General features: G+C 45.7%; 1 protein-coding gene across 3 annotated transcripts in view; it reads left to right on the top strand.

The window, feature by feature from the left end:
- LOC147901715 (PH, RCC1 and FYVE domains-containing protein 1-like) overlaps nt 1-22,223 on the top strand; it is a 61,096-nt gene that overhangs the window by 4,826 nt on the left and 34,047 nt on the right. For all 3 annotated transcript variants that reach the window (XM_087374476.1, XM_087374477.1, XM_087374478.1), the window contains exons 2-3: nt 8,105-10,106; nt 16,936-17,073. In XM_087374476.1, the coding sequence (XP_087230602.1) occupies nt 8,148-10,106; nt 16,936-17,073 (2,097 nt within the window). In that variant the 5' untranslated portion in view covers nt 8,105-8,147. The remainder of the gene's footprint in view (nt 1-8,104; nt 10,107-16,935; nt 17,074-22,223) is intronic.

Raw genomic sequence — 22,223 nt, 5'->3', positions numbered from 1 at the left:
CATGGAGGATTGGACGAGGGAAGATTTGTTCCTCGAGTTGTGATTGTACCCCTGCAGCTATGCATGTAAGCAAAGCTTTGCCAATCAATAAGAACATAGCGGTGCTTCAATAAAGGTGCTTTTGTAGAACGAGGTATCATGTTTGAAGCACCACAAAGCATTTGGATGTAACCCTCCACCTTGGGTGGGCTCCCTACATGGAGCCTATTTGAGCCTCTTTTTGGGGTGCTTTAAGGACGTTTGTTAGATATTCCTTTGGCATCTTACACGTGTTTGGCTAGTTGTCCTTCTAGTGTGGGTATGGGGGGATGTGTTGTTTGCTGGCCACTTGATTGACCCATAGGCCAGCTTGTTGGAGAAATCATAGCCAAAGAGTGTGTGTGATGTGTTATACTAGGAGATCTAGTAGAGGCTTTACGTGTGAGTGCCACATGTCATCTTGGGAGCTATCCCATATGCACTTGGTACATGTGTGAGTGTGCCTAGCCTATAAAGGCTTGTACTTCACTTGTCATGATATACTTGATGAATGAATGATTGCCTTTCATGATGTCTTCATTTGAGTATCATTTCCTCACCCTAGCCTCTCTCTCTCTCTCTCACACACACACACACACACACACACACACACACACACACACATTTTTTTTTTTGGGGTGAAACCAGTAACTATATTATTAACATGAGATCAATGTACATGATATTAGACTCCAAAGAGAGCCTAATGGAAGAAGTAAAAAACAGCCAGAAAACACTTCAAGGCTAGTCGCATCCAAGTGCCTCGCAGCATAGCTATCATGTAAAGATTGCTTGAGGGACATTCTGAAGAAAACATATGCCTGAGGAAACTGTTGTCCCATCCTAGAATGCAATCTCTGTGTCCAAATAGTCAAGAGTACCAAAAAGCGAGTCCAGTGAAAGAAAAGGAGGAATGGAGACATCTGGGATGAGAAGCATCCAAACATCCAGAAGTGTTTCCAAATCTGATAGAGGGAAACCGAAGCCGCAGCAAATGAGAGACATGAGTGATCAATAATCGAGAGTGCTGACAAGACCATAACAAATGGGGAACTGTCTCACGGTGATAAGAACAACGGGGGCAGGAAGAGGAAGCAATGCGACGTGCTGCCAGTTTCACCCCAATGGAGAAGGCTCCCACTATACATCTCCAAAAGAAAAGCCTCTGTTTCAATGGCAATTTGGCTTTCCAAATTTTCTTGAGTCGTGATTGCCACCAAGATAGAGGCCTATCCAAATTCCAAAGATTGTTGGCATGCTTATCAATCCATGGAGGTGGAAGAAGAAATCTATAGACCATCGAGGAGGCCAGATTATGCATTGAGAGCGAACAGGTAGTAGGGGATAAGGAAGTCAGATTCCAGTCCAGCAATCTGTCCTGTACAAACAGTGGAGGATTAGGAACAAATGGCTGCAACATAGTTGTAAGTATTCTCCAAATGGGCTGATGATGCAGACCCAAGGGGAATGTCCTGCAAGCTTGTGGGAATGAAAGCACATAACCATGTTGATCCACAACATCTCCGACAAATCTTATGCCCAGTTTCATGAGATTATATACTTTGATAGGCTCCTGTAAAGCGAGAGGCGATTCACACACACACACACACACACTTTTTTTGGGGTGAAATCATATATTTCTTTGTGGGAAACCTCAAAAAGAGGAAAAAAACCCACCATGAAGTACAAAATTTCAAAAGATTACAAGTATGCTTCTGAGAGAAACCTCAGAAGTCTGCCAGAAAATATAAAACTGATCACAAGTCACTTGGAGGAGGATCAAGTAAGATATCCTCCAAAGCATGATTATTAGCTTGCAGAAAATCATGTAACGGAGTGACATCACCATCAATAAAACAAAGCTGTTTTTTGCCCTTGTGGTTCTTCTTAATGTAGGCTGGCAACTGGAACTTTTGAAAGTATCTTTTGTAACTTGATCTGTTGTACTCTGTACAGTCATAGGTTGCTATCTCCCTATAGGACGAACATGTGCAACCATGACGTTAGATATTCAGGTATCTTGAGCTATGTCTAGGATACTTCGGCCCCATACCATGGAGGGGGGGTTTGTAGGCCATTCTATGGGCTATCCATAGGTGCCACTTATTCCTTGGTATGTGCCTTGTAGGCGTAGTTATAGTGAGTTAGGACTATTGGTATAGTTAGTACATGTACCACCTAGGTCAGTTAGGACACTTAGTCTAGTTAGGGCAGTTAGCCCTAGGGTTTTGTTATGTTGGCTCACCCTTGAGCCTCCACTCTTAGTTTTGCAGCAATCTATTACAGCATCTCGTTTTTTCTCCTTCTCTCTATTTTTGAGCTTCTATTGCTTGCCATAGCCACAGAGTGCCAAATCTGTTTCAATCTTTTTCTCCACCATTTGACCGGATGATGCAAACACCAAATCCGATTAGCCTTGTTTGATGCCCAGGGTGGAGACAACAGAACTGTATATAAAGATGAAACTGTAATATGAGACAGCTTCAAAGGACTAATGGACGAGTGTAGTGGAAGAAGAGTCCAATCTTGAAGCTTGTCTTGAAGTTCTAAAGGCGGTATTGGCTGAAATGGCTGAAGCATCCGAGTAATGACCTGCCATCCAGGACGATAGTGCATTCCTAAACCATATTTGCAGCAGCCAAAGGGAAGGATAAAAGAGTGCCATCATCATGAATGACATTTGCCATAGAAGAAATTAAGAAAATACGAGCATCTGGGCTCTTGTAAAGCCAATGGTTGAGAAAAAACCCGTGACCAGTGGATGCTCTCAGCTCTCAAAGCGTTACCCTGCAAGGAGTCCCGGCCATGCCAATATGTTTCCAATCCAGAAACATTTGAGTAACAGTAGGGCAACCTTTAACCTTGCCTTCAATACTACCCAATAGAAAATCCCATTGAGTGGGTTGCCAATAGCCAAAAGCAGGAGTAGTAAGCTGAAGAAGTAAGTAGTGCATCATAGCAGCCCAAGTGATCACCATGTAGAAATTGTAGCATCATTTTCCCTTTATGAGCCAGAATGTGCACATGAATGTTGAGAATATTAAACCCCCCATGCAATTTTGGTGAACATAACCGTTGTACTGGAAGCAAGCACAAACTTTTCTTGTCAGGCGTTGAACGCCAGAAGATTTCCATGATGGTAGACATAAAGGATGTAAGATCTCCTTTGGTAAAAAAGATCAATGGCAGATAAAAGTGAATGTAGGCCACCAAAATAGATTGAATATTTTGGAGCCGGACACGCAAAGGCCAAGTCGCTAACTTCCAATCTTACAGATTTTCCTTAATTTGACAAGAACCCAATCAATCTGTTGACGATGAGTAATTGACCAATCCAGAAACCAAGATGACGTACCAGCTGATTGGGTGGGACAATTTCCCCCAGCAATACCAGACTATGCCAATCTTTAGAATGCAAAGGCAACAAGCGAGATTTCTGAAAATTGATATGAAGGCCAGCAGCCAGGCCATACAGTGAGAGAGCCTGCATAAGTGAAGAAAGGTCCCTTTCAGTATTTTGTGGCACAAAAAAGGAATCATTTGCATAGGCCTGAGCTACTAAAGGGCGACTTCTAGGAATGTGCAAGGCATGTAACATGTTAGTTGCTACCAAATGGTCAATATATTGAAGCATAGGATGCGTGGTTATAGCATATAGAATAGCACTTAGAGGACAGCCTTGGCGAAAAGAGAACATTCTTTTCTGTATACTTAGCATACTCAATCCCAATATAGGCATTTGCAATATTGTCAGTAATGTGCCTGCGAGGGATAAAACCATACTGCGCTGGATGAAGGCCCTCATGCAAATATTCTTTGATACAATCAACCACCATTTTGGTCATAATCTTATAAATAACAGGCATCAGAGTGATAGGTCTCCAATCAGTCAGAGATTTACAGATTGGCTTCTTGGGCAGAAGTTTTACCAGTCCTTTCTTCCAAGAATCCGGCATGTATTTATCATTCGCAGCAAATAAGATTTGAGGAGATCCCAATAAGCCAAGAAGAATTCAACTGTGAGACCATCCTAGCCGGGAGATTTCCATCTACCACATGATTTAACAGCATCACTTAACTCTCTTTCAGTGAAAGGAGCTTCCAAACCCAAAGCTTGTGTAGGTGAGGCAATGGGATTGACATGCTGTAATAATTGCTGCCTTGCTGAAATAACCTCTTGTGAAGGACGATCGGCTTTACCAAATTGAGCAGCAAAATGATGAACACAAGCTGCGGCAAGTGGTGCTCGAGAAGAAGTCCAAACACCATTAGAGAGAAGAACCCTGCAAATACTTTGAGAGTGCCTCTTATAGTGTAAGCCTTTAAAAAAGGCATTGGATGAACATCCTTTATCCAAAAAAGCCCTTTGTCGTGCCTGTGTCTCCCATTTAGAGATTTTCTATTGTCATTGCATTGCAAACAATGTTTAACCTGGCATAAAATCTGATTTTCTTCCATAGAAAGATTTCTAATATGACTCAACTCAGTCAAGGATTGACACGTGTGTTTAGCATGAACAACATTCTCTCTCAAAGTCTTCATGTAAGCTTTACGTTAGTAGCGAATAACTGCTTGCATTCTAGCAATGAAAGCTTCCCAAGCATAGTCAATACCAAAACGAGACTATTGTGACAAGGGGTGGACAGCCTCATAAACCATGGCCTTGTATGCATCATGCGCCAAATAACTATTATTGACAATGAGTAGTCTTCTTTGTGTAAGCCGATCATCAGGCATGCCATGAAGAGAGAACCTCAACCACAAAGGGGCATGATCAGAATGCATAAAAGCATAATCCACCCATAATTTAGTAGTGAGACAATCATAGTGCTGAGGATTAACCTTGTACCAATGATCTAGACGAGCCCGATAAGAAGACTGAGCATTATTCTAAAAAGTATAGCCTGGCAACATTGGCTGTGATTCTTTCCAAAGGTCAACAAGACTGAGCTGGAGTAACAGATTCGACCAATGATGACGCTCAGAAGCCAACATGTGATTATGGCCAGAAGTATTATTGCTCTAGAAAGGGGCTTTTGTTACATGAAAGGGGGTGGGGAGGAGCTTGCAAGGGGTTGTGATTAACAGGATTGCTAGTGAGTCAGGGTTGGGAAGGGAGGAGGGGAGTGCCAAAATTGGTGGATTGGGCATGGGGTGACTAGTGGCTGGTGGCTGGCCGTGCATGTTTCAGCCCATGGTTGCTAAGTGCTTGGCCCTCGTCATTAATATGGGGAGGGACGAACAATTCACTCAAAGTGATGGATGGAGGCATCTTCAGGCCATAGGGTTTATTCCCCAAGTTGGGTAGCCCTGTAGACATCCTGCACCCCAAGGCTTAGAAAAGAACCATTTGGGGGGGAGTTGAAGTTCACCTACTGGTGCTACTACCCTAGTACCATGCTTGTCTATATGCATCTTTGTGGAGTCTCTGTTTCATGAATTCAGGAACTTTAATTAGCCAAAGGCAGTAAGAGTATTGGCAAAGGAGGTAGTCCTGCAAGGGCTAGCAGTCGGCGTCGATTAGTACGTGTTTGCTCTCTAGGGGATGGCTTAAATAGAGAGTGAGTAGTTTGAATGAAACGCCATGTGTACAAATGGGTCTGTGCATGAAGAAGTATGCTCTTTTGGAAACTTGCCTCATAAGTGAGGAGGCATAGTGTTCAAATTACTTCAGTACATAAGTTTGAATACAAGTTGTCCCATTGGAGAGATCTGGACCATACAAAATTTCTTATACCTCTCGCGTGGGAGATGCCTCTCCTGACAGGGTTGCCACTTTTTATGAAAAAGGTCATTTGACAGTTTGTTGGGGTTTTGATGGCAGTATTTTTTTTCTGTAGGCAGCTCTTGTAAAAGAGAGTAGTCAGGGGATCTTGACATCGAAGACATAGTCAAAGGTCTGTCATACTTTACAAAGCAATAAAGTACCTTATGGCCATAGTGTTTAGGCTTGTCTTTAATAGCCCAGAGGATGGACACATGATTAATCGCAGAGTGGCCTACTGGAAACAATTCTTTCTTGTTGATAATGTGTGTGATACTGACGTCCTGTAGTTGAGGTCCATAAGAAATGATATTTACTATCCCTGCCATGGGAGAACCACACATGCTACGATCATTAAAGGATCTGCAATTATGGGACCTAGTCTGCCTTTTGCAAAGAATGAACATGCAAAGCTTATAATCTGTCATTCTACCTGTTTTTAGCCGAATCCAATGGCACTAGGGGCTAGGCTGATTAATGCACTTACAAAGAGACTGCACATACTCGTCTTAAAATGGCTGACTTGGAATTTTGGGGAGCTAGATGGTAGGTCGATTGGTGACCTCTTTATGAAATAGGCGGCATGTGGTCCTCCAAAATATGCTAATGAAAATAGCGGATCTCTTCACCAGCATATGGCAAGAGAGCTTCACTAAATTGCTGTCGTAAACAAGTAGAACATTTCATACCAATGAATTCACCAAGAATTACACAAAAAAGTCCTTACGTGTTCCTCTCAAATAATTGGCAATAGGGACATCTTTCTATGCCAGAAAATGGCAAGAGAACTTCACTAAGTTACTGTGGTAAAGCAATCAGAGAAACATTTTGTACTGATGATTGGCCAATAACTATTTTTTTCTTTCTTTTGATGGTTTTGGTCAAGATTCATTTTTCTGAACAGCTACATGCATGATGTTTTGATGAATCTCACATGAGACCTGACTTGGGAGGCATCTCCTTCCTAACTGCTACCTTAAGTTACTGAAACAGGCATGAATTTCTAATGTTCTAGTCTTACAAAGGTATATATATATATATATATATATATCTATATCTAATGGGGATAATATTTTGCACTTGTCGTCTCATGCTAAGCTCTCCTCATGTGGTTGTGATGGTTTCCTTCATAGGAGCTTGGGAGGCTCCATTCGCTAACCCATTTGGCATGTATGTCAATTTATGACTGCCTAGCTTCCACTTATTCTGTTTTCTGTAGATACGTGAATCCACAAGAGGTATAATCCAAGAGGTATAATTTGATCACTTTGCAAATACACGAGGTATAATCCAAGAAAAATAATGAAAAAAGTACGGACAATCTTAGATATGAAGTCTTTTATCTGCGGGTATTGGCCTTAGGCATGTTTAGAATGATTGAACATAATCTTAAAACAAAAAGTGGGGAGCTGAACAGCCCGTTTTTCTTTAAGTTTCAAAAAGAGAGTTAAATTGAGTATGCGTGTGATTTTATCTGCGGTGTATTTCCCTTTAGGTATGTTTAGAATGATTGAACATAAGCTTAAAACAAAAAGTGGGGAGCTGAACATCCCGTTTTTCTTTTAGTTTCAAAAAGAGAGTTAAATTGAGTTTGCATGTGCTTTCTAAAGGAATTTAGTATTGCATCATTGTAGGAAGCGGTACATAAGTATAATGGTTTCTTTAGTGTTTTATGTTTTAAATAATTCATTCATTCTGTCATTCTTTCATTCATACATGAGTGAGAGAGAGAGAGAGAGAGAGAGAGAGAGAGAGAGAGAGATTATTCCTGTTTTTTTGGTCTCTTTTGTTTCTTGATTTGTTTGTTTATTTTTGCTTAGTCACCTTCTTCCTTTCTTCTTCCTTGTTATCTTTCCCTTTTACGTATTTAGTAAGCATCGGGTTTGCCCAAGAGACTCCATGTCTTTAGAAACCCATTATAGGTGCTTATGCTTGGGCAATGATGCCGACATAAGCATTGCTTTGCTTGCTAGGTATGTCTACCTTTTGTTTTTCACAAATTTTGTTAGCTCATTTTTCTTCTCTTTCGTTTTCTCGTTTATTTTCTTTGTGGAATTTCGGACTTTAGAACAACAAAAATCTGAATTTGTAGGATTGGATATATTCTAGTCTTACAAAGGTATATTTTGTAGATATGTGAACCATATAGTCTTGTTGTGGAGAACATCTCTAGATAGAAGATTTCTCGCTCCCCTTTCCCCTATCCCACCCCCAGGTTACTTTTTTGTCGATCATCTATCATGCTGTTATTGGATAATAACTCTGTTTGTGAAACTTTTGAGGAATTTCCCAGTTTAAAATGTGTCATTTTACATCCTACAGGCTCAGCAGATTCAGATACAGGTTTTGACTGTTTAGGGTGCAGATGAGAGGTGTTTCTGGGGACGCCGTTCGAGTAAGTGTTTCAAGTCAACCTAGTTCCTCCAGTCAAGGCTCTGGGCAAGATGATTATGACACTCTTGGTTACGTTTTCATGTGGGGAGAAGGGATTGGCAATGGATTTCTTGGAGGTGGTGTGCACAAAGTTGGCACTGCTATGGGTACAAAGATGGATGCACTTTTCCCTAAAGTTGTGGGTTCAAGTACGGTACTGGATGCCCAGCATATAGCTTGTGGTGGCAAACATGCAACTTTAGTCACTAAACAGGGAGAAATTTTTAGCTGGGGAGAAGAGTCTGGTGGCTGGCTTGGTCATGGAGTCAATGCAGACGTCACATATCCCAAGCTTGTAGAGGCGCTGACCAACTGTACTATAGACTTCACTGCTTGTGGTGAATATCATACTTGTGCAGTGACACAATCAGGAGATCTTTACACTTGGGGAGGTGGTGCACATAATTTTGGACTTTTAGGACATGGCAATGATGTTAGCCATTGGACTCCTAAGAGAATCAGTGGTCCATTGGAAGGGCTTCGTGTTTCTTCAGTTGCCTGTGGACCTTGGCACACAGCTTTAGTGATGTCTTCAGGTCAACTCTTCACTTTTGGTGATGGCACGTTTGGGGTCCTTGGGCATGGAGATCAGAAGAGCATTTCTACTCCCAGAGAAATTGACTCCCTGAAAGGTTTGAAAACAGTCAGAGCTGCTTGTGGAGTTTGGCATACAGCAGCTGTAGTAGAAGTCATGGTGGGCTATTCCAGCTCAAGCAATTATTTATCAGGAAAGCTATTTACCTGGGGTGATGGAGACAAAGGGCGTCTTGGCCATGATGATAAGGAGCAGAGGCTTGTTCCAACCTGTGTGTCTGCACTAATAGATTATAATTTCCGGCAAGTAGCTTGTGGACACAGTCTAACTGTAGCATTGACTACGTCAGGGCAGGTTTTCACCATTGGCAGTGTAGTGTATGGGCAGTTGGGGGAACCGCGTGCTGATGGCAAGGCTCCTGTTCGTGTTGAAGGGAGGCTATGGGATGCTGTTGTCGAGGAAATTGCCTGTGGTGCACATCACGTTGCAGTCTTGACTGCCAAGTCAGAGGTTTACACGTGGGGAAAAGGTGCCAATGGAAGGCTTGGCCATGGAGATGTTGAGGACAAAAACTCTCCAACGCTTGTTGAAGCTCTAAAAGATAAACAGGTGAGAAGTGTTGCTTGTGGGTCAAGCTTTACTGCAGCCATATGCCTCCACAAGTGGGCATCAGTTTTAGAACAATCTTCGTGTGCAGGATGTAGGCAACCTTTTAGTTTTACAAGAAAGCGGCATAACTGCTACAACTGTGGAATTGTAGTTTGCCATGCTTGCAGCTCCAAGAAGGCTTGCAAAGCTTTGATGGCACCTAATCCAAACAAGTTCTACCGTGTCTGTGATCTTTGTTATTTGAAACTGAAGCAAGCAAATGGACATGGGGAAGATGTCAGCAAGGCCTTGAAGAAGCGACGGCAGGATGCCCTAAATGAGAAATCTGACAAACTGGAAATGAGAGTGGCAGTGCCTCATTTGGCATTTTCTTTCATACCTGGTTTGCAGATAGATATAAGAAGCCAACAACGGCGTGGGAAAAAAACTGATACCTCATCTAGTCGAGTAGCTCCAGCGCCAGCTGGCATGCTGACCTTGGGAGAGACTAGTGTCTCAATGCCTCTTGTCTTTGCACATGATCCTCTTAAATCTGTCATGCCTCATACAGATTTGTTGCAATCTAGAAGAGGCTCACCCAGAAGAGGTTCAAGATCGGTGTCCCCTTTTTCAAGGCGGGCAAGTCCTCCTCGCTCCACCACACCAACACCAACACTGAGGGGACTAACTTCTCCTAAGACAATTGTTGATGACTTGAAGAAGACAAATGAAGCATTGAGCCAAGAAGTGTTGAAGTTGCGGACACAGGTATGGCCAATCCATTCAATTTGAGAGGTATATACGCAGGTTACATCTGGTTTTATCTTTGCTCTTCATTAATCTGGATTATGTGGGTATTTCTGTAGCAACATTCAAGGAAGATTTTGGATTAGCACAATCTTTGGTAGTCAAGCAGGCCTCTATAAGAGTCAAGTGTAAGCTGTCAAAATCATGTTGTAGAAACTGTGGTGGTGATTTATTTGGTCACCTCATGTTTGGGAGGTGACTTGAAATGCTAATGGAACCTGCAGGGTAAGAATTATGTGCATGTACAACTGCTGATTATGAACCTTGCCTGTGATCTGCCAGCTCTGCTGCTGCTGTTGCTTTTATCATTGACATTGGTGTTGCAGATGGCTTTGCTTGATGCTCATGCTCCTGGTGATGCCAATGCTGATGGTTGTTGGCACTGTCATTGATGCCAATGCTGCTCTTCTTCTCTCCTGGGCCCTGGCATCCCTACCTAGCCAACTCTACTTGCCAAACTAACCAACACCCTCGCATGTTCTGATGGCAGTAGGATATATCACAGCCATAATTATAATGGGCAAGCATACTAAAATGATCGCACATGTGGCACAAAGGATTTTGTAGTGCATTCCCAGTAAACAAGGCAGCACATGCAAAAGAAATGGTTATTCACCTCTTGTGGAAGGACCATCTCCTTTTCACCACATCTGTGCTACCTGTTGCAGTGTGCTCCATTCACAAAGGAGCAATTAATTTGTTGCAGTACAGCCTGTCGCATGGTTCTTGCTCTGAGGCCCACACAGCAAATGATGATAGCAGCTTCATTTGCCAACAACGGCTGTATAATTGCTATAAAGACAGTTGTAGGTTGATGAAACTGACATCTTCAGCATGCATAATCCTCCAGGCTCTTGGAACCATTCCATCTCATTATGTGGGTCTATCAATACATTGCTTTGGAAGACCCAAAGGGTCTGAAAGAAACAAGGGTACTCGTAAGTATCAGATACTTCTTACTAAACAAGTTAAAATAGGTGTTATGATATGGATCTACCTGCTTTTGAATTGCACGGTAGATTAAATCTGAGGGAGAAATCTCATATGGGATCAAACATCTTATGATCAGAGTAGAGAAAACATGTTATTTGTATGCATGAGAGTGAAAGTGATCCATTATAGAGATCCGAGTTCGTTTGAACCGTCAAAATCACACAGCAACCATGAACTTTCATGGGGATAACCTGCCATGTGGAATAGGCTAGAAAATATTCCCTACATGTTCTCTAGACATTCCCGAGAGGTGTTCTCTGATAACTGTGGTTTTACCTGACACACATGTTTCATGGTTAGATTGCAGTTAACCTTTTCAGGGAAAGAGACAACTTAGCTAGGTTTGCTTTTTACATGTTGCTTTTGGCTAACCCTAACTTGCAGCGTGAGAAGTCCCTCGACTTCTCCTCCTCGTATGTGTTCTCCCCTTGATTGTACTCTGCTGTCCCACAAGCCTCCTCTTGACAGCTTTTCCTTTTTTACATTTATCCTCCAACCAAGCTCCAATCCACTGTCTGCTCTAACACGTCCCCGCAAAAAACGTAGAAATATGGGAGAGAGCAACCTAGTTCTAAGGCATGGGCACAAAAGCTAGTATAAATGATCAGAGGTCCCTTTTCCCAGTACAAGAAGATGGCTCCTTAGTGGGATAAGGTTAAGGCACCCTTGATCCCATATAATGATCATGATGAGTCTTTCCGTGAATTATCTGAGGTCACGTCCTAGTTTGAGATCGTCACTCATACTCCACCACTCTGATCATCTGGAAAAGGAGGGGTAATTCTCCCACAGGCTGTATCCTCATCGACAGACAATGTGAAGACATACAAAGGTCCATCCATGAAATTCCACTTGATCCCTGAGGACTCATGCTCTCCCCGTGCGTGCTCTGCCAGCCTCCATACTCTATGCCTAGTGCCTAGAGCCCTATCCTCAGCCTTTTGAACATACCACAGCCCTACAAGCGCCACCGCCCAGAGGCCTACACTATCTACTTGCTATGCAGTTTCAGGCCATCCAAATAAAGCGCAATGCCAAGCTCCCACAAATTAACATTTCACACTACAGCCTAGGTCCTACACTGACTGCTCGCGCTATCCCAAGCTACCCCATCAATCTTCACAAAGTCAAGGCCCAAGCAAACATCTACACATGACTCAAGGTTCTCACCTTCACAAAGGCAAGGCCCAAGAAAACATTTACACATGACAGGCCTCAAGGTTGTCATGGACACAAGCAGCTTGTAAATGCTTCCAATTTGCTGGCATTCAATATGATGTTGCCCTTGCAAATTTTATTTTTTGGCTATACAATTGATAGGACATGGACATTTTTTGTTCCTTCCAATGCTTCAGGTCACGGTGGAGGAAGCAGCCAGTCCCTTCTATTACTTCGGAGTGAAGTCTCTGAATTGTGATTCCCCTCACACCTCTATTGTCGATCCCTATGTGGAAGGAAGTTCAATACGGAGAATCCTAGAGCAGATCCTAGAAAGTTCACATAGGTCGAAATGCTATTATTATGTCCAACTAAAGACGGGAAGTTTTGTGATAATGCAAGCTCAACCTCAAGCCATTGAAGAACGATGCAGTAACCACTCAACAGCGGTTTTCAGTCTAACGCGCATGTTGATATAAATCAATCAGGTGGAGGCTTGTGCAGCTATGGTCTTTGTACAATAGGAAATGAGCGTCTATGTGACGCCTGAGTCTTTGAATGACTCTCGAGCCTCTAACTCTTCGGCAAAAGGTCCACCCATTTTCTAGCCTAGTGTCACTAATAAACATTAGGATACATATTGATGCTTGCACTTTATACGGAGAGCTCAAAAATCGGTAACCATGGCCTATGTAGAGTCTGGAATTTCCACATAATAAGAAATGCATGCACAAAAACGAAGAACAAAAATAGAATTTGAAATATGCTAAATGAGGAGTATCAAAATTCAAAAGTAGTTTAATTGGATGTTACAAGAACAAAAGGAATGACAAAGATACGTTGTATCCTTGATGTTGCGGCTTGTCGGTATTGTGATAATGCTTTCTACCTTAAGTGGTGTGTTGCCCTATCAGCTTGATTTAGATGCTCGTCTGGGATAGACGAAAATGAATCGTTTAGTCTTTACAAGCAGTTGTAGCTTGAATTAAGAGTTTTTGGACTACTTTTTGAGTCTTCCCAGTCATACGCTGGGCACCAAGAGTTAGGCTCTAAGGAAACTGATCAGTGCGTCCTTGTGACTGGTTGTGCCAAGGCACTCTGCTAGGAGTGCGGCATCCTCCCTTCTTATCTGGGGAAAAAAGATTCATGTGTCTTACAGTAAGACACATTCGACACTTTAGACAGACATGTGCCTTTTTTTCCCCTTTCATTTTTTGTTTATTTTTTGGTTTTTGTGTGTTTTGTGTTTTGCGGTTAATGCTTTTTACAAATTTAAAAAAACTAAACGTGTGCTAGTGTTTTAGAACCGTAGTTTTTAATCTTCTTGTGTCCATTGTCATGTGTCATGGCTCAGTCTTGACTTGTAACTTGAGACTTTCATTTCAGTTTCATCTTGATGTTTGTGATGTAAAACACTTCAATTATGATACCTATGATGAGTGATCTATCATAGATTTTAACTATTTCCTTCTCATTTTCTTTGGTAGTACTCACTAACCTTGCAGGCTAGCCCTCTTGTTATTTGGTTTTTATTCGACTTTCTAGAGCTTGACTAGAGTCAATGTCTCTACAATCTTAAATTTTGAATGCATAGTGCGCTAAGTGCATAGACTCTAAAGTTAAAAGTATATGTGACATATGGCAGCTTTTAGGTATACTAGTAACCCAATCTATATATGTGTAATTTTTAAATTAAATATTTATAATTAAAAAAATTGAGTGTCTTAAATATCTTATTTTTAAGACACGTAAGACACCAATGTCTAAAGCATGTCTAATGCGTCGTGTCTTAATGTGCAGCCATGCCTACAAACATCAATGTGATTTGTTTATCTTGTCCCAATAATCATGGTTCTCTTCTTGGCAACTCGCCAAGGCATTGAACTGTCTTTGCAAGCTACCTTCACCTCTTGCGAATAGAGCCGCATCACCTGCATATTTAGTCAAAGAAGGTTGTAGCATGCCACTTGCACCTTTGCACCACTATGCATCCTTATTTACTGATCTAGTTCACTGAAAAACAGGCCGAATAGGTGAGGAGAGAGGCATCCTTATTTTCACCGAGTATTGCTGCATATAATGATCATTTCATTTGAAAGTGAGCTGCCTACTAGTGAACTTGATATTTCAGCCATTAATCTTTGGTATGACAAGTTTTGGGGGGTTCCCAGCCCTTTTTTTCATGCCTGCAACTTCTGCTATTACAGATGCTTTGTCGAAGTCTAGGAGGCAGCTGAAGACTAATCTGCGCCCCCCCCCCCCCCTTCGCTCTTCCTTTTTGCAACTACTGCTCTTATTGTGATCAGGTCCTCAACTGTGGAGTTTTTTGTGCTAACTTCTAAGGCCTGCGTGCTCGTGTCTATTTTTTTTACGCAGAAAGTAGTGCTAGTTATATTACTTGAAAGCGAGAGTACAAGAGGGCCTAAAGGCCAGCGGGCTGCAATCACAAAATGGATACAGCCCGAGGAGCCAAAATGCTAATTACAAGCCTCTCAGGGCATAATCATCGGAGAGTGGACAAACAGCCACGGTGGGGGGGCGTAATGCCACTGAAGACTCTGAGCAGAGTGCTGGAAGAACAACTCCCGGTGGTCCTAGTCGCGAAGGAAGCGCCGTCTCTTTTCCTTCCCTGCCCGGGACTCCCCCTGAATTTGATCCCACTGACCCTTGAGCGTGTGAATGATTGTGCTCCAACTCCAAATGTCTGCTAGGGTCTGGGTAGCAGAAGAAGCCTGATCTCCTACAGTCTGCACGCATCTGGAAGTCCAGATATGCCAGCTTGTAATGCTCCCTATGATCTCCCAAACTGGGTGCCGAGTCATCGCTCCTGCATCTGTCTCTGTCAGATGCCAAGGGAAGCTGTCCATGTATGCCCAGGTGGCCTGCGTGATGAAGAAGACGGGATTCTGCCTAGAGAACTCATAAGCCAAGTGATGTCCCATCTCAGTGCTGCACCAGCAAACGGCTCCCCAAGTGATCGGTCCTAGCTCGGGTGCAGCCCTCGCTAAGATCCCCATGACTCCCTTCCAAACTGTCTGCGCATGCGAGCAGCTCCAAAGACAGTGCTTCAGGGACTCCTCCTCCTGGAAACACATCTGGCAATGCCCCTCTTGCCCCATCTGCCTCAGCCAGCTGCCAACTGGTAGCCCCTTGTGTGCCACCATCCAAAGGAAGTAAGAGATCTTCCTCGGCCGCCAGCTAGCCCAAAGAGTCTTCCAGAAAGTGCGAAGAAAGACCATAGATATCCCCTGGGCATACCAACTATGTGCCTGTGTGGGTAGCCCGCGTTGGAGAGCCCCAAGAGCACGCCTACCAGTACGCGCACTGTAAGAGAAGAAGGGGGTAGGGTTCTCTGAGGTCTCCAATGGTGGCCAGCGCCACTCCCCTGGGTCCCACTCCACCTCTGTCAAGGAACGGCCCTCCCATATCCAGAGTCTCCAGTCCTAGTCCTGCATAATTAGGGGGTCTATATGCCACGTTTTCCCTTGCAACCCTACAATGCCAAGGCGTTGCCAGGGAAGCGAGGGGTTGATCACGGCCTCTCTGCTCTGTAGGCGGCTATCATCGGCGACGGAGAAGAAGTGGATCGAGGAGTCCGAGAAAAGGCCTGCAACCACCAAAGGAATGCCCCGTGGAGTGAACTGTCCTAGCCACCTCTCATCTCCTGGGAAGAGCTGTCCGGTGACCATGGGAATCCTTCAACCTGCAGGAATGGCAGCATCGATCTCCACTCGCCGAGCTTGGATCCCACGTGCCGTACCTACTGCTGCTGCCAGCTCGCCTGGGCTCAGCTGGCTGTAGACGTCCCTCCAAACCCGGAGCGAGCGCGCGGGCCGACGCGCCCTTTGCTCGTGTCTATTTACTCTGTGTCGTTTCCTCTTCTTACTTTCCATGTTTGAGGATTGGAAAAATGTAGGCCTGCCTGCTCGTGTCTATTTACTCTGTGTCATTTCCTCTTCTTACTGTCCATGTTTGAGGGTTGGAAAAATGTAGGCTACTGGTAACCTTACCCTTTTTGCGTGGTTTTTTTTGCTAAGTGTGTGTGCTCATTACTAGTATGTATAATCTCCCTAAACTTATTCTTTTGTTAAGAGTAGGCCTGAGACTCCAAGAAGGCATGATGCTCAGTTTCCACCACTTTTGGCTGCTTACTGTGGAGATCCTCTCCTCCTATGAGATTTTTGCCATCTTCATGTCTCATATCTCAAATGGTGGGAGCTGGTTTTTCTAGGGAGTCCCTCTTATGGGTATGGTTGACCTATTTATTCTTTGAGATACAAATTGCTTGTGCTACTGTAAAGTTGCATCTGGCTTAACAGCTCTCAGGACTCAGGAGAGAGGGTTGGTGGATGAGCGATTCATTGGATGTCGTTTCCTCTCATGCTAATGAATATGAATCCCCCCCCCCCCCCTTCTCTCTCTCTCTCTCTCTCTCTCTCTCTCTCTCTCTCCATCTCTCTCTCTCTGTGTGTCCTGCCCCAGCTCACTTGGGAATAATAATTGTCTTGGTATATGGGCATGCATTGCTCCGTAATGTTAGCCAGGGAATTTAGAGTTCTACATACACTCTTCTCATTTATCATTTCTTTTGTGCTTTGACTTGGGAATAATTGTCTTGGTATTCTTTGGAACTTGACAGATTGAAAGTCTTATTCATGAGAGTCAGCTGCGAGAATCGGAATTGCAAAAAAAGGCTACTGATGCCCATCTATTGTTGGCTGAAGAATCGGCCAAGTGCAGAGCTGCAAAGGAAGTGATCAAATCACTCACTGGCCAGGTTAATTTGCACTTTTGCCTGTGTGTGCAAGTATTGAAGCTTTATTATGTTGATTATGTGCAACTTTAGTGGACTTAATCCCTAAAGCTGCAGTTGATGGTGCAAGAATTGAGGCTTTCATTACGTCTGCTTTAAAATTGAGTATTGCTGGATTTTAATGAGGATCATGTGTTATTGATAGTTAGAGCACAATTCCCTTGTTTGGAGGGGATAAACTATTGGGAGGTCTATTATCTAGGCTTTATTTTAAAGCTTTTGGCATTTGGATCTGAACGATCCAATGGCAAGCTTTTAGAGGTGCTATCAAAATGGCCTTTCTTATATATACAATGAGGGGTCTACTCAAAAGTAAAATACCTCATGTTTTGTAAATCTAGACTGCATGTTACTTGGAAGCCAACGGTATATGTATGAACGAGGTCCTCTTACTGTCTCTTTCTTGACAAACATCTGCTTAAGAGAAGTTAAATTTTATTGTAGATATATAGTTTATAAATACATCAGGTGGGAAGTGCATATATATATATATATATATAGAGAGAGAGAGAGAGAGAGAGAGAGATGATTGTATTAAAGTACACGTGAGATCCTTCAGGACCTATGGACTGGTGATCACTATTAACAAATAGTGATATTTTACATTTAGTGAAAGAAAGTATTACAAACTTGCTATGTAGCACGTACTTGCTGAGCTAGCATGTGTGCTAGTCCGAGTACCTTGTTGCGGTCTTCCAAGACTTATTTTATGTAGCTACCTAACTTTTTGGCTGGCTGCTCCAACAGATGTTTCAGGTTACTTCTGCTGTCCCCATAGTTTTCTCTGACATGTGTGAAGGCTTGACACCTTAGGAGTACATGCTGCTTATTTTTTTACCTCTCTAGGTGGGGCAGATTTTGCAGATTCTTTTCTCTCTTGGGACCCTGGGTCTTGCCACCTGGCCTTCTCCACCTCTAAATCATGTGAGCTTGTTCTAATTTCGCAGATTAGATGCATGTAAAACATTGATATGTTGTCCCCGAGGTATTTTTGCATTCCATAGCTGTCCATCGGATTAACTTCCTGCTTGTAAAATTACATTTTTTTTTTTTGGCCGAAAAAACAGTGCTAATTATATTACTTCGAAAACAAGATACAAGAGGTCAGCATTGCAGCTGACGGGCTGCGTTCACAAATCGGACGCAGCCCAAAAGGTAACAAAAGTAAAGCTCTCTCTCACGGAGGGATCAGGCGAGTGTGAATGAACAGCCAGAGAGGTGGTAAGTAGCGCCACTGAAGGCCCTGCGAAGTATGCTCGAAGAAGAGGCCCTGTGTATCCCAAACCCGGAGGAAGCGTCTCCGCTTCTCCCGGCCGGCCCGGGAGTCTCCCTGTATCTGGTCCCACTGGCCTCTGAGGGTGTGAATAATCTCACTCCAGATGTCAGTCATGATCTGGGCAGTCGATAAGGAGGTGCCACCGAGGATCTGCGCGCAGCGCGAGGTCCAAATGTGCCATCCTGTGATGCTGCTAATAATCTCCCAGACTGGCTGCCTCTCCTGAGCTCCTATGCCAGCCTCTGCCAGGTGCGGCGGAATGCTCTCGAGCGGCCCCCACGTCCCCTGTGTGATAAGGAATGTGGGGTCCTGCTGACATGCCTCGAATAAGTGATGAAAACCAGGTGCGGTGCTGCACCAGCAGAACGCGCCCCAAGTGATCAATCCTAGCTCCGGTGCTGCGCGAGTAAGGATCCCTAAGGTCCACCTCCACACTTCCTGGGCGCGAGTGCAGCTCCATAGGCAGTGTTTTGGTGACTCCTCGTCCTCATGACAGATCTGACAACGTCCATCCTGACCTATCTGCCGCAACCAGCTCCCCACTGGAAGACCTTTGTGGGCAAGAAGCCACAAGAAGTAGGAGATCTTCCGCGGCCGCCAGCTCTCCCACAAGGCCTTCCAGAAGGCCTGCAAAAATAACCTGGAAATACCCTGTGCATACCAACTGGGCCGCTGGGTGGGAGGGCGGCTCTGCATCCTCCCGAGAACTCGCCTGCCCAATGTCGTGCTGTAGGCAAAGAAAGAGGTCGGCCCCTGACCTGTCACAATCTCTGGCCATCTCCACTCTCCTGGGTCCCAATCAAGCTCTGACAAGGCCCGCCTCTCCCAGATCCAGAGTCGCCAAAGCTGCAGCTGATCCTGCTCTATGCTAGGATCGGTCCGCCAAACCTTCCCCACGAGGCCTACGACCCAAACCCTCTGCCATGGGAGTAGGGGGTCGATGAGCACATCCTCTCTCCTGAGTCGGCCATCCCCCATAACCGCGAAGAAGGAAACAGAGGAGTCATCCATCCGACCTGCAACCACCAGTGGGATGCCACGGGGGGTGAACTGTCCCAGCCAACGGTCATCACCAGGCATGAGGATCTGATACTCGGGTCGAACCAACCAATCAGCTGGAATCGCTCCGTCTATCTCCGTACGTCTCGCCTGAGCTCCACGGGCACCTCCAGTTGCGTCTGCTAGATCAGCGGTCTCCAAATGTCTGTACGTGTCCCTCCAAACTCGAAGGGACCGGGCTGGCCCCCGCATCCAGCCGTCCCACTTGATGTGTGATCTCTCCCCCAGCTGAAGGCCCTCGGCATCTCTGACCTGATCGTTCCAGATAAGCGGCTGGCGATCGATCTCTTCCTGACAGCTAGGAGGGGACTGTATGAGACTGAGGCGGAGCCGCCTCCAAACCAAGAGGAGGCTACGAACGAGTGGAGAGCGGGGCTGAGTGAGCGGGGCGGAAGTGAAGATCCACTTGAGGGACGGTAGCCACTCCACCTCGGCGCGGGACACAAGAACCGACCCCCTGCTGAAGTAACATCTTCCACGTTTGCCCCCCCGGGGTCAAACCGCGGATAACTAGCTTGCCCAGCAGGGCGTGGCTCTGAAGCTCTGGATCGATGACCCCCAGGCCACCCTCAGCCTGCGGAAGAATGACTGTCTGCCAAGCAACCCTGGCTCTGGTATCTCTGAGACCATCCCCCCCGGACCACAGGAAGTTCTGAACCAACCTCCTAAGCTGTGCCACGCTGGATCTCGAGAAACACCAACAGGAAGCCACATACCAAGCCGTGGCTAGGAGGACCTGGTTGACTACCAGGGCACGACCTACAAGGGAGAGCTTAGCAGTGCTCCAGAAAGCCAGCTTCCGTCGAATGGAATCTAGCACCGGGAGAAACTGCTGAGCTGGCGTGATATCCAGGCCGACCTGAAAGCCAAGATATCTAGCTGTCTGTCCCCGCGGGATCCACCTGAAACCCAAAAACCTCCCCCACTGAGAGCACGCCCCGGGGTTTGTGAGAAAACCAACTGATTTGTTCCAGTTGATTTTCGCACCGGCTGCCGAACAGAAGACCTCTAGGGCCATCCTCACCCTCTCCAACATCATCTCATCATCCTGGACATACAGTGCTGTGTCATCCGCATACTCCGAGTCCAGGAGCTTTGTGTCCTCCCTGAGGGGAAGGCGAACACCCCGGATCCCGGTTAGACCTCGCCCGAAGGTAGTATGTCATAGCCTCGGCGAAGAAGAGAAACAGGTAAGGAGCAGCAAGGGGGCAGCCCTGGCGCACTGATCTCTCCAAACGAAAACGCTCTCCCATCCTGCTGCCAATGATGACCCTGCTAGAAGCTGTCCTGTATAGCGCTGAAATACCCTGAATCCATCCTGCTGGGAAACCTAGTCGCTCCAGAGTCCCCTCCAGGAAGGACTAGTCCACTCGATCGTAGGCCTTCTCAAAGTCGAGAAGTAGGATGGCTAAATGTGACCCACTGTGCTGAGCCCACTCCGCCGCCTCTGAGAAGGTGAAGACATTATCCAGGATACTGCGATCCTGGACAAAGCCTGTCTGAGTGTCATGTATGAGGTCTGGAAGTAGAGGCCGAACTCTGGCGCTGATCATCTTGGCAAGGATTTTGTAGGTAGTGGTGAGGAGGGTGATCGGGTGCCACTGACGGATCTCCTGTCGATCTCCTCCCTTCGGGATGAGGCAAATCAGTCCCAAGGAGAGGCTCTCTGGCATATATCCGCTGCTGAAAATCCTCTGAAGAGCTGCTAGGAGGGGCTGATGGATCTGATCCCAGAAGGAGGTGAAGAAAGCGCGGGATAGCCCATCCTCGCTAGGGCATTTCTGCCCGTTGATGGCCATCAAGGCCTCCAACATCTCGTCCGTAGTGAACGGTGCCAACGTCGTCTGCATGCTGGGCTGGACCAGGGATGGAATGTTCCTCCACACCTCCTCACGGGAGCGTCGAGTGCGAGGGGCAAGCTGCTCCTGTTGGAAAAGAGTCCTGTAGAAGTCGGTAGCCAACCCCAAGACCTCACCTGGATCAGTAACGATGTGCCCCTCCGTTGTCCTAAGACTCCGTAGCTAATCACCTGTTGCTCTCTGGCCATGCGTCCCGAAGAACTCCCTGCACATCCGGTCGCCCTTCCGAGCCCAGAAAGAGAGAGAGGCGTGATAGGAAAACTCTGAACGGCGCTGGAGAGTCTCCTCAAGAAGGGCTCTAGCTCGAAGGGCCTGGATCCGAAGCTCCTCCAAGCCCGGGGCTGCCTGCTGGGGTCGCTGAATGGAAGCGAGGTCCCTCCGAAGAGCTCTCTCTCTGCCCCACCACTCCTGGCGAACCTGTAGGGCTGCGAGCTGGCAAATCTGGCTGGACTCCTGCAAAGCCTGCGCCACCGAATCAACCAGATCCACGCACTCGCCCCAATCTCTGTCCCATAGACTGCCGATATTGCTGCGCACGTCCTCCCTCGAGAAGATGGAGTCGGGAATCCGGCACGAACGGGGGGAAAGGGCCTGAACTGCCGAGTCTAATGATAAGAGCACAGGCGCATGGTCGGAAAGTGTCGTCCCTGGAACTATACTCACCTGACCGCCTCTGCTGATGGCCCAATCACTGACATAAAATCTATCCAGCCTCTCCAGGAGTCTGCCTCCTTCCCTGCGGAAGCCCCACGAGAAGTCCAAGCTCCCGTGCCAACGACGGAAGGACGGGTCTCTCCAGCTGTCCCTACCTCCTGTCGCGAAGATAAAAGAGTCCCAAGCGGACTGCTCTGCCTGAGACATGCCTGTAAACTCTGGTCCTCTGCCCTGCTGGTCCTCCAGGGTCTCCAGATTGTTGAAGT

The sequence above is a fragment of the Dipteris shenzhenensis genome, chromosome 5, assembly GCF_047967505.1.
Source record: "Dipteris shenzhenensis isolate YYH24624 ecotype China chromosome 5, Dip_SZ_1.0, whole genome shotgun sequence".
NCBI lineage: Eukaryota > Viridiplantae > Streptophyta > Polypodiopsida > Gleicheniales > Dipteridaceae > Dipteris > Dipteris shenzhenensis.
The sequence above is the reverse complement of the archived record's forward strand: the minus strand, read 5'-3'. Positions and strand labels throughout refer to the sequence as shown.